Source organism: Equus asinus, chromosome 22, assembly GCF_041296235.1.
Source record: "Equus asinus isolate D_3611 breed Donkey chromosome 22, EquAss-T2T_v2, whole genome shotgun sequence".
Lineage (NCBI taxonomy): Eukaryota > Metazoa > Chordata > Mammalia > Perissodactyla > Equidae > Equus > Equus asinus.
In genome coordinates, this window is record NC_091811.1 from 52,476,442 (window position 1) to 52,490,923 (window position 14,482).

General features: G+C 44.0%; 1 protein-coding gene across 9 annotated transcripts in view; it reads left to right on the forward strand.

The window, feature by feature from the left end:
- Positions 1–14,482, forward strand: part of DIP2B (disco interacting protein 2 homolog B) — a 208,434-nt gene that overhangs the window by 182,357 nt on the left and 11,595 nt on the right. For all 9 annotated transcript variants that reach the window (XM_070494879.1, XM_070494881.1, XM_070494880.1 and 6 more), the window contains 10 exons: positions 14–94; positions 3,767–3,890; positions 5,131–5,252; positions 6,311–6,422; positions 8,915–9,024; positions 9,514–9,644; positions 11,272–11,440; positions 12,268–12,438; positions 13,500–13,561; positions 14,422–14,479. In XM_070494879.1, coding sequence (XP_070350980.1) covers positions 14–94; positions 3,767–3,890; positions 5,131–5,252; positions 6,311–6,422; positions 8,915–9,024; positions 9,514–9,644; positions 11,272–11,440; positions 12,268–12,438; positions 13,500–13,561; positions 14,422–14,479 — 1,140 coding nt within the window. The remainder of the gene's footprint in view (positions 1–13; positions 95–3,766; positions 3,891–5,130; positions 5,253–6,310; positions 6,423–8,914; positions 9,025–9,513; positions 9,645–11,271; positions 11,441–12,267; positions 12,439–13,499; positions 13,562–14,421; positions 14,480–14,482) is intronic.

Sequence of the window (14,482 nt, forward strand, 5' to 3'; positions counted from 1 at the left end):
TTTATGACTTCAGCACCAGTTTCTGGCGGAGATTTTGCAGTGGCGAGCCCAGGCAACTCCTGACCATGTACTCTTCATGCTGTTAAATGCCAAGGTATTAAAAATTCAATTGTATTTCTAATCAGCTGAATATTCTGGGAGTGTCTTAGGCACTCTTGATCTCTTTCTTTCATCAGAAAATTTTTATTGCCGATTCTGAGGAAGGAGTTACTGTTTTCTCGTTGTTTTGACATCCGAGGATAAATTGTGCAATCACTGTGAAGTTGAAAGAGGCCTCCTGGGGTGCTGTTTAGTGCTGTCTCTTCTCGTGTTACGTCAAGTCGTCTTTATGGAGTTCTGCTAGGAACGGTGGGGGCCACAGTGAATTACACAGACCTACAGTACTCGGAATGCACTATGTCCTGTAATTTTATACCAAATTTGACTCTTAATTCTTTGATTTATGCCAAGAATAAGATTACTTTAGATCAACATTTTAAAATCCAGATTTATTTTTAGTACTTACTTAAATGATTTATTGCTAACAGATAAAAAACAAATTGGAAATTATTCAAGAGTACCTTTAACTACTGCTTTCTGATGGATAGTTCACTAGATTATTGTTTTTGGGTTTTGGGTTTTTGTTGCTGGGAAAGCTTCACCCCGAGCTAACACCTGTTGCCCGTCGTCCTCTCTTTTTTGTGTCTCTCCCCAAAGCCCCAGCACGTAGTTCTATGTTCTACTTGTAAGTCCTTCTAGTTCTTCTCTGTGAGCCGCTGCCCCAGCATGGCTGACAGATGAGTGGTGTGTTTCCACGCCGGCAACTGAACCCAGGGTGCCAAAGTGGAGCATGCCGAACTTCAACGACTAGGCCGTCAGGGCTGGCTCAGAATGCTGTGTTTTTTAAGTCGTGCATTCTGTCGGAGTTGGCTGAGAGGTGTTTGTTTTAATGGCTGAGTCAGAGGCTAAAAGCTCTGACCACGGCATATAACAGTCTTTCTCACCAGCAGGGGCAAGACTGGAGGGCTTGTTGGACTCTCTTAGAGGACTTACCCAAACTGCCCTTTTCTGCCCCAGCCCCTTAGATTCTGATACTGATATGTACACACACACACACACACATAGACCTTTGAGAATTTGTACAATGATAGAACTTAATGATAGGAATATCCTGTGCATCTCAGTGAAAAGTCAATGAAAATATTAAGAAACATTGCTCTGTGGTACAAAATTTTGGGACTTCTTGCTCCACCTCTGCGTGAAGTGGGCTTCTCTTCAAGCCATGGATCGGTTAGGGTCCTTGCATTTCAGCAAGAAGATGTCAGTCCAGCTTGCTCCCCACTCCACTTATAGTTAAAATTAGAGCCCTGTGAAATCCATACTCCAGATATTTGTTAGCGAGCATAAATTCAAATTTGCTCCTTGGTTAGGGAAATAACATATATGGAGGACGAAAGGACATGTAGTCCATTTATTCTTCTGTATATTCTAACATTTTACCTCGGATTAGCCCAGACCTCTAGAAAGCTTAGTAACCATACATCACTGTTCTCTCAGGCTCAGATAATTGTTTTTCCTGAAGTTTAGTTTGCTGCTGTACCGTGGACCAAAATGAGGAATGTTGTAAGAAATGGCCCTATGAGTTTAACCCTGCCTTTAGCCAAGAGGATATTCATTTTCCTGTTGTAACCTCAGTGTTCAACAACAGACAATTGACTGAGTAAATTATGGCATATAAACATGATGAAATACAATGCAGCCTTTCAAAACAATGATATAGAAAAATATTTGATGACCCAGAAAATATTCATAATATATAAGCAGAAAAAGTAGGATATAAACTTCAATAAATATTGGATTACTTACTGAAGACCTTATTCTGGGTCTTTCTATTCTTTCTATGTTATAGTTCATTTTAGGATTGAGGAAAATGAGGCACAGAGACATAAAATGACTTGCCTGAGGTCGCAGGGCTAGTAAGAGGGAAGACTAAGAAATTAGCTCTTTCATTTGAACCCAAACTGGCTTAAGAACCCACATTCTTAACCAATGCACTACACAGCTTCTGGAATATAGTACAATAAGATAGCTTTCTTTTTAATGTTGCATGTGAATTTATGTATAATATATACCCATTTTTTAAAAAATAAGAAAATATACACTGAAATGTTAATAGTGGTTACATCTTATATTTATTTATGTTGTCCAAATTTTCTATAATGAACTTGTACAATTTTATATTAATGAAATAAAAAAGTTATTTGTAAAAGAAACAGCTTGGTAAAACTTTATATTGTGAGCGGTTTTTTTTGAGTTATAAAGTTGCAATAATTAAGACATTGTGGTATTGGCATGATAAAGAACAATTTGGCGTTATCCAGTAAAGTTGAAGATAAGCATATGCAATGACCCAGCAATGCCATTTCTAGGTCTAAGCCCAACCAAAACTCGTATATTTATGCACCAGGATACATGTACAAGAGTAAGTGTCCATCAGCAGTAGAATGGATGAATAAATTGTTGTATGTTCATACGATTAAATACAGCAACGAAAATGAACTACACCTGTGCCCTGCAGCAGCGCTGTCTCAAGATAATGTTGAGAGAAGGAAGCAAAACACAAAAATATGTACAGTACAGTTCCAGTTATATAAAATCAAATATTTCATGGGTGGTAAAAATATTTTAAATAAAAGAAATCAGCAGTTAACATTAAGACAGTAGGGACCTATGGAGGGAGAGAGAAGGCTGGCCCAGCGGGCCCCAGGGGGTGCTTCTGAGCTGCTGTCAGTGGTCTTTCTCGTGTCTTGCTGGGTCTTACGCAGATGCTTGCTGTATAATTTTTCATTAAGCTGTTCCTTCATATTTTATGCACTTTCCCGTTGGTGTGTTATGTTTCACAAGGGAAGGGGTTCAAAAAGCCTAGCTCAGTGAGACTTGAATCGACAGTAAGGATAGTTATGAAGACCCGCCGGAGAACTTATTCTCAGGATCAGGGAGAGTTGGCTGCCTTCTAATCTGCTAATCTTTATAGTTAGCTGATGGACTGTGATTCATTGTGACTGTTTTTGTTTCCATCTTTCTTCTTAGGAAACTCAGAGCTAAACTTGTGTTTCATGCACAACAAATGTAGGAGCCCACATACCCAGTGTGTATTGTCCTGACCTCACTCCTGCCCTCATCGGCTTTTATTTCCTTTATTTTTCCTCCCCTCTTATTTCGTCATTTAAATAAAAAATTCGCTATGTATTTTTTTTTTTTAAATATTGGCATCTGAGCTAACAACTGTTGCCAATCTTCTTTTTTTTTTCTTCTGCTTTTTTTCCCCAAATCTCCCCACTACATAGTTGTATATTTTAGTTGTGGGTCCTTCTAGTTGTGGTATGGGGGACGCCACCTCATGATGGCCTGATGAGTGGTGCCACGTCTGCGCCCAGGATCCAAACCAGTGAAACCCGGGGCCACCGAAGTGGAGCAGACGAACTTAACCACTCGGCCACGGGCCAGTCCCCAAAAAATTCTTAGTATTTTTAAAACTACCTTAAATGAGACAGGCTGTAAATACATGTTTGATTTAAGTTAATGTTGCTATTCACTGAGTACCTTTAGACATTGAAAGAGAAAAGGGATCCCGCACTTGTCTTTTGGTACTGGCAGAATTTTCACTGAATCTGATAACTTGCTAAAGATAATCTCCCAAGGCACAAGCCTTTCATATAGTGTGGAATTGTGTTAATCTGTTACTGTTTTATTTCCTTACTGAGCTTTGATCCGCTTCTGTTTCAAGGGCACTACTGTGTGCACAGCCAGCTGCCTGCAGCTGCATAAGCGAGCAGAGAGGATTGCGTCTGTTCTTGGTGATAAGGGACATCTAAATGCAGGAGACAACGTGGTGTTGCTCTATCCACCTGGTGAGTGTTGGGCTGGTAGACTAGGCTTGCGCTCCATTTCTAGACTACAAGCTGTAAGAGGACAGGAACTCACGGCCTCCTGGAGCCTGTGCGCGTGGGCCAAGGTGTAAACCCGGCCACCCCGCCCCCTGCCCAGCGTGGGGCAGCACGATGTTGTATTTACTCTTGCATTTCCACTGCCTAGCTTAGTGCCTGGCACTGTGGTAAATAGGAATGAATGAATGAGGACGTCTGACTTTTGGAAACCCTCAAAAGAAACGCTTTGTTTCTAGGAGTGTTCAGGAATGAGACCATTTCATCTAGTTTCCAAAGGCCTGTTGGGCATGAACTCTTTGACCTCACGTTCTTCATACCATGATTAATGTTTGGTATTCCTCAAATGCTGCTTTTTATCTTCCATGCTCTAATTTAAATCAACAACCCTCTCTTCACACTAAGAGGGACTCAGAATTATTTGATGGTAGTTTGATGTAAATATTCAAAATTTTAGGTAAAATATCTGAGTTGTCCCTTTCTTTATTCTTCTGCCAGCTAACCCACTCATACATCCACCTTTTTTTGGTCTCTTATCTCCCTTGCTTCATTTTGCTCTGTGATTCTTACTATGCTATTTTATTTACACTGATACTAGGATTCCTCAGAAGGTTATCTGGTAAAAGAATCCTCCTACGGTGTTCCTGTGAGATGGCCTTCCATCCACCAGTCAGTGACGTGGTGATGGGGCAGAGCTCTGCCTGGAGCAGGCCACCCTCCCGGTCCTGACATTGCAGAGTCTTCTTCGTATTGAGTCACATTTTACCTCCCTAAAACTTGCACCCTCTGACGAAGCGACTTCTCAGAAGTCTAATTGCTCTTCACTTAGCAGCCTTCTAACTATTTACAGGAAACTCAGGGGTTCTCCATCTCTCCTTTCCCCATTCTTTTATTTCCCCAGTTCAGCATCTCTGATTTCTCCTCAGTAATATCAAATAATGATATCGAAATACCTTTTTCAAGAGCTTTCTTGACTTCTGACTTTCTTTCTGGTTACTTATTCTTGGCTTCTCTATCTTTTTTTAAGTTGTTTTATATGCTTCCTTCTTTACCTTCTATTCCTTCTTAACTTAAAAAACTTCTGCTAGGGTCTCTGCTAAATTATGGTCTAAATACCCATCTGGCAAGTGGTTTAATAAACTGGTTTGGAAGATCTGCCTTTTAGTTTCTCAGTGCTGCCAGGCAGCTAAGTGATTCTGTCTTGCAGGCATCGAGTTGATCAATGCGTTCTACGGCTGCCTGTATGCAGGGTGCATACCTGTGACCGTGCGGCCTCCTCACGCCCAGAACCTAACTGCCACGCTGCCCACGGTCCGCATGATTGTGGATGTGAGTACCGAGTGGGTCTTGCCTTGTCCTCATCCCATAAAGTCCAGATTCAGACAACCGAGGATCCTTACTAGTGTTTCAGTTTTGTTGAGTCAGGAAGCCAAATCTGTCTCCTGAAAACGACCTCCTTTTCCTTAGTCTGATGAAAGTGACCAGCATTATTCAGTGAGGGAACATGGTTATTGGTGAGAGAATTGTGTGCATTTATCACAAACTTGAAAGAGGCGAACATTAAAATCTTGCTGTAGAGGTGGTAGAAGTTTCTACAGGATATGAGAATTGAAGAAAATAAGGTAAAACTGTATTGCATCATATCCTAATGTACTTTAAAGCAAAGAGTTACAAAATTGCAATTTATGTGATATTTGTTCCTCTAAGAACTGATGCTCTCTGTGAGCAACTGGAGCCTGCGCCTAATAAAACTGTGTTCGCCGCAGATGATTTTATCATCAAGTTCAATTCAGCAGGATGCTCCTGTCATATTCTGCAGGGTGAGCCAGAGCAGGAGGGAGGGAAGTTCCCTTCGCTGACAGTTTATGGGGGAAGTCGGTGCCTTTGCATTTCCATGTGTAAGCAAGCAGGAAAGCCGAGCCTCTGTGAGAGCCCGGCGCCCCCCGGATTCAGGGTCTGCTCTAGGTCTAGAGAGCTTCACTGTTCGCCAGACTGTTGAAACGCTGACCCTTCAGAGATGGGCTGGCTCTTCTCATTCCCGGAGCACTAAAGATCCATGTTTTTATTTTATTATGACCTTCGTGAAATCAAAAGATTGTGGGATTTATACTGAGATTATAACCATGGAATATTTGAGTGTCACTGTTGTAAACAACAACTTGCGTTGTGAACAACTCCGTCATTTTGAGACAGTCAAGTGTTACACATTTCCAGAGGACAAATGTGAGGGCAAACACCAACCTCCATTGTCCTACATGTGTTCTTTGAAACACTGATCGTGCCCTGCCTGGTGTGGTGTGCAAATTGCTTTTAGCAGCAGCCAGAGCCTATGGTGCGACATGGGGGCTAAGCCTTTCTGTGCTTATTTCTGTCCATTTGTTTTCTAGGTCAGCAAAGCAGTCTGCATTCTCACCACGCAGACCCTAATGAGGCTATTGAGATCCCGAGAGGCGGCGGCAGCTGTGGACGTGAAGACGTGGCCAACCATCATTGACACAGGTGAGGCAGATTCCTCCAGAGCTGTTGAGGGACAAGAGCATTCACTCTGAGATTTCCTAGGTTCTCACGCCAAAGGGGTTTACACAGCTCTTACGCTGCAGTACTTTCCGCCTGCTAAGACGGAGGCAAACTTAATGCTCAGTCAGCTTGTGTTACCCAAGCATTGGAAACTGCCACAGCCAGACCCGAAGAAGCAGATCATGGTGTGCTAAGGACTCTTGAAACAGAAAGTGTCTTGCTGTTACTCTTGGCATCGTCAAAGGGTGCTTAGGTTTTTATGCTGGATGTGACCATGAGCATGTAGGGCCATATAAAATATTGAGAAGACCTGATCCTTGACTTCTAGATGTGATGTACTCGAAACAGCGTTAGACTAGGAACCAGCAGACCTGGTTCTAGCTCGAGCTTCAGTACTTGCTTTCTGTATAACCTTGTCCGAGATCACCCCTTCCTACAATAGCCCCGACCCTTGCCTGCCTCTCACATTTATCGAGAATATCGAATGCAGCATACAGTCAGCCCTCTGGACCCGTGGGCTCTGCGTCCGCAGATACGGAGGGTCGACTAAGGGATTTGAGCATCTGTGGATTTTGGTCTCAGGGGTCCTGGAACCAGTCCCCTGGGGACACCAATTTAGAAGGTATGCACAGTAAAGAAGGGGTGAGCCCCGGGGCTCTCTGGAGAGTGGTAGTGTAGGGCAGAGGGTGCGCTTGGAGTCAGGCAGGTGGGGTTTGAATCCCGATACCCTGTTACTCTCTCAGTAGCCCTGCTCACTTGGGCAGAACTGTCTAACCAGTGGGGCTGTAATAACTACTTCATGGGGTCGTGAATGTTAAACAGCATAACGTAGAACACCTTGCACGTCATCATCGTCATCATAGCGCCTTTTATTGAGTCCTACGGCCTGCCAGGAGTCTCACATGTGTTACCTAATTTATCCTTATACCAACCCTCTTAGATGGGGGCTGTTTTTGTCCTCATTTTACAGATAAGAAAACTGAGGCACAGGGAGGTTAAGTCAGTAGCAGAACTGAAGTTCAGGCCCAGCCAGTTTGGCTCCATTCCAAGCGCGTTAGCCATTAGTTTCCTCCCTCCCTGTTTCAGTAAGTACCACATGGTGTCCACCTCAGGAGCGTTTATATGGTTTAAATGTAGGGATGACGTGGATTTGTGGTGGTTATTGTGTGCCAGATGCTGAACTAGATCTTTTTGCGTTTGTTACTGAGGGACACACGCACAGTCGTGTAGAATATGTCACGCAGATGGGCTGTGCTGGTGTTAGTGATGCAGATCTGCTGTGGTTATTGGACGTGGTCACATTTCGAGACCTGAAATGGGCTGTGATGCAGACAATAGGAAGGTTACTTTAGGCACATGAGTGAGCCTGCCCGACACAAAGGTGGGTTGAAAGTGACAGAGGAAGTCTTTAGTTTAAGCAGAGGTGGGTGCCCAGTGATAGATTTAAAAGCCAGAGGCAGAATTGTTTCTTGATCCAGAAAGCCAAAGCAGTCATTGAGGAGGCATGGTTGGGCCAGAGACATCCTTGACATTCTTGGTTTTGACACATTTATGAAGCAAATTTGGGGGGAAGGGAGAGGTATATAAATAAATGATCAAAGGAAATAATTCCTAATTCTAGATTATCATTCTTAAAAATCTGCCATGTTAACTTTGAGAAAAACAACATTTAAAGCAGTCCATTTTAATATAACATGCACTAAAGTGTAATTAATGAACTTTAACTGGAAACCAGCATGATAACAGCTACTAAAACTTTTTGAGTGTTTAGTCAGTTGTTTTAAAAGTGCTTTATGTGCATTAACTTTCCACCAGTTCTATGAGGGAAGCTATTATTACCATTTAATTTTGTTGTTGTTGTTGTTGAGGAAGATTAGCCCTAAGCTAACTGCTCCCAGTCCTCCTCTTTTTGCTGAGGAAGGCTGGTCCTGAGCTAACATCCATGCCCATCGTCCTCTGCTTTATATGTGGGATGCCTACCACAGCATGGCTTGCCAAGCGGTGCCATGTCTGCACCCGGGATCCGATCTGGCGAACCCCGGCTGCTGAAGCAGAACGTGCGCACTTAACCGCTGTGCCAGCAGGCAGGCCCCTATCATTACCATTTTAGAGATGAGGGAACCGACACGTAGACGTTAAATACCTCCAAGGTCACATCTCTGATCAATGGCAGAGCTGGGATTGGAACACCAGCAGTCAGCTTCCTTCGTATTTTCAACTACTGTGTTATAATACCCTCACTAACCTTCCAGTAACTATGTTTACCTGATGTAGATTCGCTTGCTTACACTGTCGAGTGTCCCACCTCTAGGAGTGACATGTGAGCTGCTTGGTTAAGCATGAGAAGCTTTAAGCTTTAGCAAATCCCAGGAGCTAAATTTGGCCACAGCAAAGCCACAGAAAACCAGTTGAAGAGCAATGGTTTTCATGTTCCAGCATGTCTGATTGACATCAGAGTTTTCTTTTCGTTGCAGATGATTTACCCAGGAAAAGGTTACCTCAGCTGTATAAACCGCCCACTCCTGAGATGTTGGCTTATCTTGATTTCAGTGTCTCCACAACTGGCATGCTTACAGGAGTGAAGGTAGAGTAGTCTGGGCATATTCGCTCCCTCGCTGGGTGCTGGTAAAATGCCAGGTCTGCAGAAAATAGAGATGACCATGCCCCCAGGGACTTCAGATGGAGAGGCCAAATGGTTGTACCAGTGACCAGTAGGCGGAGGATCAAGGGTCCCTGCTATATTTAAATAAAAGCACTGGCTCTTCCGGAGTAAGTTATCCCCGGGAATTTGTGTTATGCAGTGTTCTGAACCCAGCACTGAGGCTAACAGATAGTAAGAGTTACAGTGAAAGCCAGTGTGAAATCACAGATTCGTATTTCATGAAATTCAGAATGGACTAATGAACAGAAATATGTTACCTTAAGTTAGACTTAGATTAAGCTTTTTGAAGCAATGAAAAATGCACATGATATTGAGGAGTTGGGGGGGAACCAGAACTTCCCCAAACTATCGTTAGAGCTGTTTTTCTGTGGGCTGCCAGTTCCATCCTGTTCCCTGTTCCTCACTTTCCAGATGTCCCACTCTGCGGTCAATGCTCTTTGTAGAGCCATCAAGCTCCAGTGTGAGTTATATTCTTCTCGGCAGATAGCCATCTGCCTTGACCCTTACTGTGGACTTGGCTTTGCACTCTGGTGTCTCTGCAGGTAGGAACGGAAAGGCAAACAAACAGAATGCATGGGGACGTCTTTGGGGCCATAACCATCTCATCCTTCTCTTTGCTCCCTTAATTTGGTAAAGTTTCAATAAAATGCTGATGTTTCCAGAATTTGTACACCTAAAGTGTCTCTGATGTTCGTCTAGTTTTATTTGTATTCTCTTTTTTTCCTGTTAGTTTTATGCCTCGTACAAAAGGTCAGTGATCTTATTGCCTGCTCTCTGCTCCATCCTGTAATCCTTATTTTAGAAGCAGAGCCAAGTAGAAGGATGACACTTGGGTGAAATATGTCATGCTTTGACAGCCAGAACGCACCCCCCAGGCTTGGCAGGAAGGAATATAACAAGATGGGACGACAGCATGTGGCTAGAAAGTAGCACGTCTGTCCCAGCCAGATTGTTTCCAGCAGGTCCCCCAGTCCTTCCACAGTCTGCCCAGGGAACCTTATCTCAGACCTACATCTGAGACATCAGTGGACATCTCCATGGATGCTTCACAGATGCCTGCAACTCAACATCCTCTTTCTGTGTCCCCATCCTTGCTGGGAGGGGATCATCTACCCTGGGGCCCAAACTAGGAACTTGGGAGTTATCTTCGACTTCTAGATCTTTATGTCTCACATCCAATTAAATGTCGTGTCCTCTGTCTCAGTTGTTCCTAAATCTGTCTATACATAAGAATCACCTAGGGGTCTTTAAAAAAAAACAAATTAATGGGCCTTCCCCACGGTTACTAACTTAGATCTCCAAAGGTGGAGACCACAATTCCACTATTTTTTAAATACAGGATGCTTAGGCTTCTGGTGATTCTGATCTGTACTCACGTTTAAGAAGTTGAGGATTCATGGCTATAGCTTACACGCACGATATGTGACCCTGCCATTCCTTGCTTTTTATTCTGGCTGCACTGTCGGGGTTCAAGCCCTGATCAGTTCTCACCTGGATTATTACAGCCTCTCCTGTCTCTCAGCCTTCAGTGTCTCATGTCTCTGATCCCTCCTCCTTGTTGCTAGTTTTGCCCCAACTTAAAGCTGCAATAACTGCCTGTTGGGTAGAGTCTTAACTCCTTTCTACAATAGTTAAGCCCTTTCACAGTTTGGCTCAACCCTTCTGGCCTCATTTCCCACCACCCCTCATGCGTCCTTGCCCTAGTATTTCATACTGGGATAGTGTTTCTGACGACCTTAAACATGCCATGTACTTTTATACCTCCATGCCTTTGCACATGCTGTTCCTCTGCCTGGAATGCTCTCATCACCATCCCCACTTCTACCAGCCACTGTAAATTCCTGCTCATTCTTCAAGCCCCGGCTCAAGTGACACCTACTTGGTGAAACACCTCCGCCCTAGCTTCCCCAGTTTGAATGACTTGCTCTTTATTCTGTGATCCTAATGTCCTTTATGCCCATGTCATTTCCTGTGCATAGCAGTCTGCCTTGTTTTATAGTTACTGTGTTTGTGAGTTGCGTAGGAACAAGGCTGATTCTTAGACCTTTATATCTAATATGACCCTACACTGTCCTTTGTGCTCAGTAAATGTTTGAATTGATGGTGTTCTAAAACATTAGGTCATCCAGGATGAATTGACAATATCAGCTCCTGCCTTTCTTATTGCAGTGTCTATTCAGGTCACCAGTCCATCTTAATTCCTCCTATGGAGTTAGAAAACAACCTTTTCCTCTGGCTCTCCACCGTCAACCAGTACAAAATAAGGGATACTTTCTGCTCCTATTCGGTGATGGAGCTCTGCACCAAAGGGCTTGGAAACCAGGTGGAGGTGCTAAAGGTAAGAAGCTACAACAAGGAGCCAGTCCTGAGAGGTTTTACGGGAGGAGGCCAGGCCTGGTGGTATCCATGTAGGGTTGAGAGATATATCTGCCTGCTTTTTTTTTTAGCCCATCAGACAGGTGTTTTGTAAACCTCAGGAAGTTTCTCTCTTCCACTTTCTAATTTGTTGCACTCCTTGAGTCTTTCATCTGAGTCTTACTTTGTGGAGGAGAAGGTGGAGCTGTTTGGGAGGCTTGAATGAAAATGACTTTGTGTGAAGACGAAAAGGAACTGTGACCTCCAATAGCATTTTTCCAGTGGAATTTGCAACCTTAGAAATGTTAGAGATTGAGGCCTGCCCCAGAGATTAGGGCAGCTCGTTCATGTGTGTTTTCAGTGATCATGTGTCTGACTGACATTGGAGAAACTCAGAAAACACTGAATTTTCAGTAATAGAGAAATATGACCTTAAGAAGGAAAATATGAGACGAGATTCAATCTCCAGGGAGCTAGATTTCTTTTTCTCTCAGTCCCATCTCTCCATTTTGACATGGGGGAAATCTAAGGTACAGAAATGGGGAGGGATAAAAGTGGATTGCTGAAGAAGTTAAGATTTTCAGATGAAAGAGGAAAGAAATAGAGAATGAGCACATTTACCAGTGGGTAGTAATTTTAGTGGAATGCCTTGGTGTTTTCCCTCTGAAAACTTTTGTCGTTTCTCTGGATGTCTGAGGTGAGAATACACAGTTCCTTGGGTTTTCCTCACTGAAGACAGAGCAATGGCCCTACCTCTTCAGGTCTTTTGTGACCCCACTAACTTCAGCTCCTGTGCCTGGTGTCTTACAGACCAGGGGAATCAACCTCTCCTGCATCCGGACGTGTGTGGTGGTGGCTGAGGAGCGGCCCCGCATTGCCCTCCAGCTGTCCTTCTCCAAGCTCTTTAAAGACATCGGTCTGTCCCCTCGGGCGGTCAGCACCACTTTTGGATCAAGAGTCAATGTAGCGATATGTTTACAGGTGACTGTCATGAAATCTCGCGTGGTGACAAATGGAGGAGGAATGTGTGGTGCTCCAGAGCAGAGGCTGCGAAGCCTGGCTGCTTGGTGTGAGCCGTGGTTCCACTTACTGCCTGTGGGACTGTGGGCTTTTTATTTGGACTTGCTGGGCCTCATTTTGCTCATCTGTAAGGTGAAGATAATAGTATCATCCTTCACAGGGTCATTCTGTAGAATCACTGAGTTACTAGGTGCCACGTGCTGGGAGCGATGCCCAACAGTTGACACCAATGTAAATGTTTACTCTTAGTAGTCGTTTTATGGTCCATGACGATGAATCAAGAAGATTCCTGAGTCCTATTAGAATTTTATTTATATAACTTAGCTTCTGTTTTTCTGACTCCTCCATATTTTATAAGTTTTTTTGCAAAGGAAGCACAAATAAGCCTGTATTCTTTTTCTCCAGCCAGATGGCAACTTTGCTATGTTATTCTCGGTGGGTAAATAACAAAAAAGGAACTGAAATAACAGAAAACTGAGTCTGATCTTATGTAGCTTGGAGGCTAATAAGGTAAATACAGGCATGGCCAAGAGTGGGAGTGAAAGGTGGCACACATGGGGGATGCTCTCAGGGCCTCTGTGACTGGTCAAGGGACTTTGAATTAGCATCATGATGCTTTACCCTTGGAGCCCCCTCCTGGGCCCCTTGCTGTCAGCTTAGGCCAGTGCTGGCTTTGAAACTCCCGTGGATGCTGGCCTGTCTCATCCTCGCTTTGAGTCCTGGGATGAGGACCCTCCTCAGCCTGGGAGCCTTTCGGTGCTGCTCTAGTCCTTGTGAGCAGCCTCTGGCCCACCCTCCCCAGGAAGGAAAGGGAAGAAAATAAAGCCAGGCCACGAGTCTCTTTCAGGCGTTGACTGCAACCCCGCCTCATCTGGTTGAAGAGAGGGCAAGCTTTCTGAATAGAGTTTGGGTTTTTCATGTGTATGGCTCAGTTATCTATTTCTTGATTTGAAAATGTAAAATATGGAAATATAATCCATTTAAATTTTAAATAAACAATGCATTGATTTATTTTTCTTTAGGGAACCTCAGGGCCTGATCCAACTACTGTGTATGTAGATCTGAAATCACTAAGACATGACAGGTACAGTGGATTTATTATGCTCGTTCTCTGTTAGAGTTCCGAAGCCTAAGACCTCTGAGCCTCGAGAAGGCCAGCCTCTCCCTCATCTCCCAGGGCGGGTGGGAAGAGGGAAGGGTTTGTTTTCATTGTTAATACCTGATAAGATTTACATTTGTAAGAAGAAAGCTTTAACTCTCACAGTTGCTGCACTGTTCTTTAATATTAAAATGTAATACTTAGTTCCTGCCTGTGTAAAGGTACTTTGTGACATCTGATATAAATTAAACTAAAATGGATAGACTCTTTCCTGTGGGAGTTTAAAAATAAAAGCTGGGACAGACAAGATAAATGAGGCCGCGGAGGGTTTCTGAAACGGCGCTTTGTCTGAACCCCAGGAGAACAGCCTTCCTCCTCCTCAGCTTCCAAGGTGAACACCTGGCCCGAGGGCTCCAGGACCTCTTCCTGGTCCCACTGCCTTGGGCTGTGTTGCTGCTGTGCCCCAGGGCTGGCCCCGCCCGCACAAGTAGAGCATCTCCAGTGCAAGGCTTCTCAGCCTGGGGGGATTTTGCCCTCCAGAGGACATCTGACAAGTCTAGAGAGATTTTTGGTTGTCACCACAAGGGGATTGCTACTGACATCTAGTGGGTACAGGCCTGGGATGTTGCTAAACGTCCTACAAGGCACAGGACAGCCCCTCACAAAAAATTGTAACAAAACATTATCTGACCCAAAATGTCAGTAATGCCGAGTTTGAGAATCTCTGCTGTAGCGTGAGGAGGAGGGACAAATCAGAGGTCCTGGGAAGGCAGTGCGTAGCTGTGGCAGACATGATGCAATAGTTTTTAAAAGGCTTCTGTATAGTAAATATTGTTCTCCTGCAGGGTTCGACTGGTGGAACGGGGTGCCCCCCAGAGTTTGCTCCTCTCAGAATCTGGAAAGGTA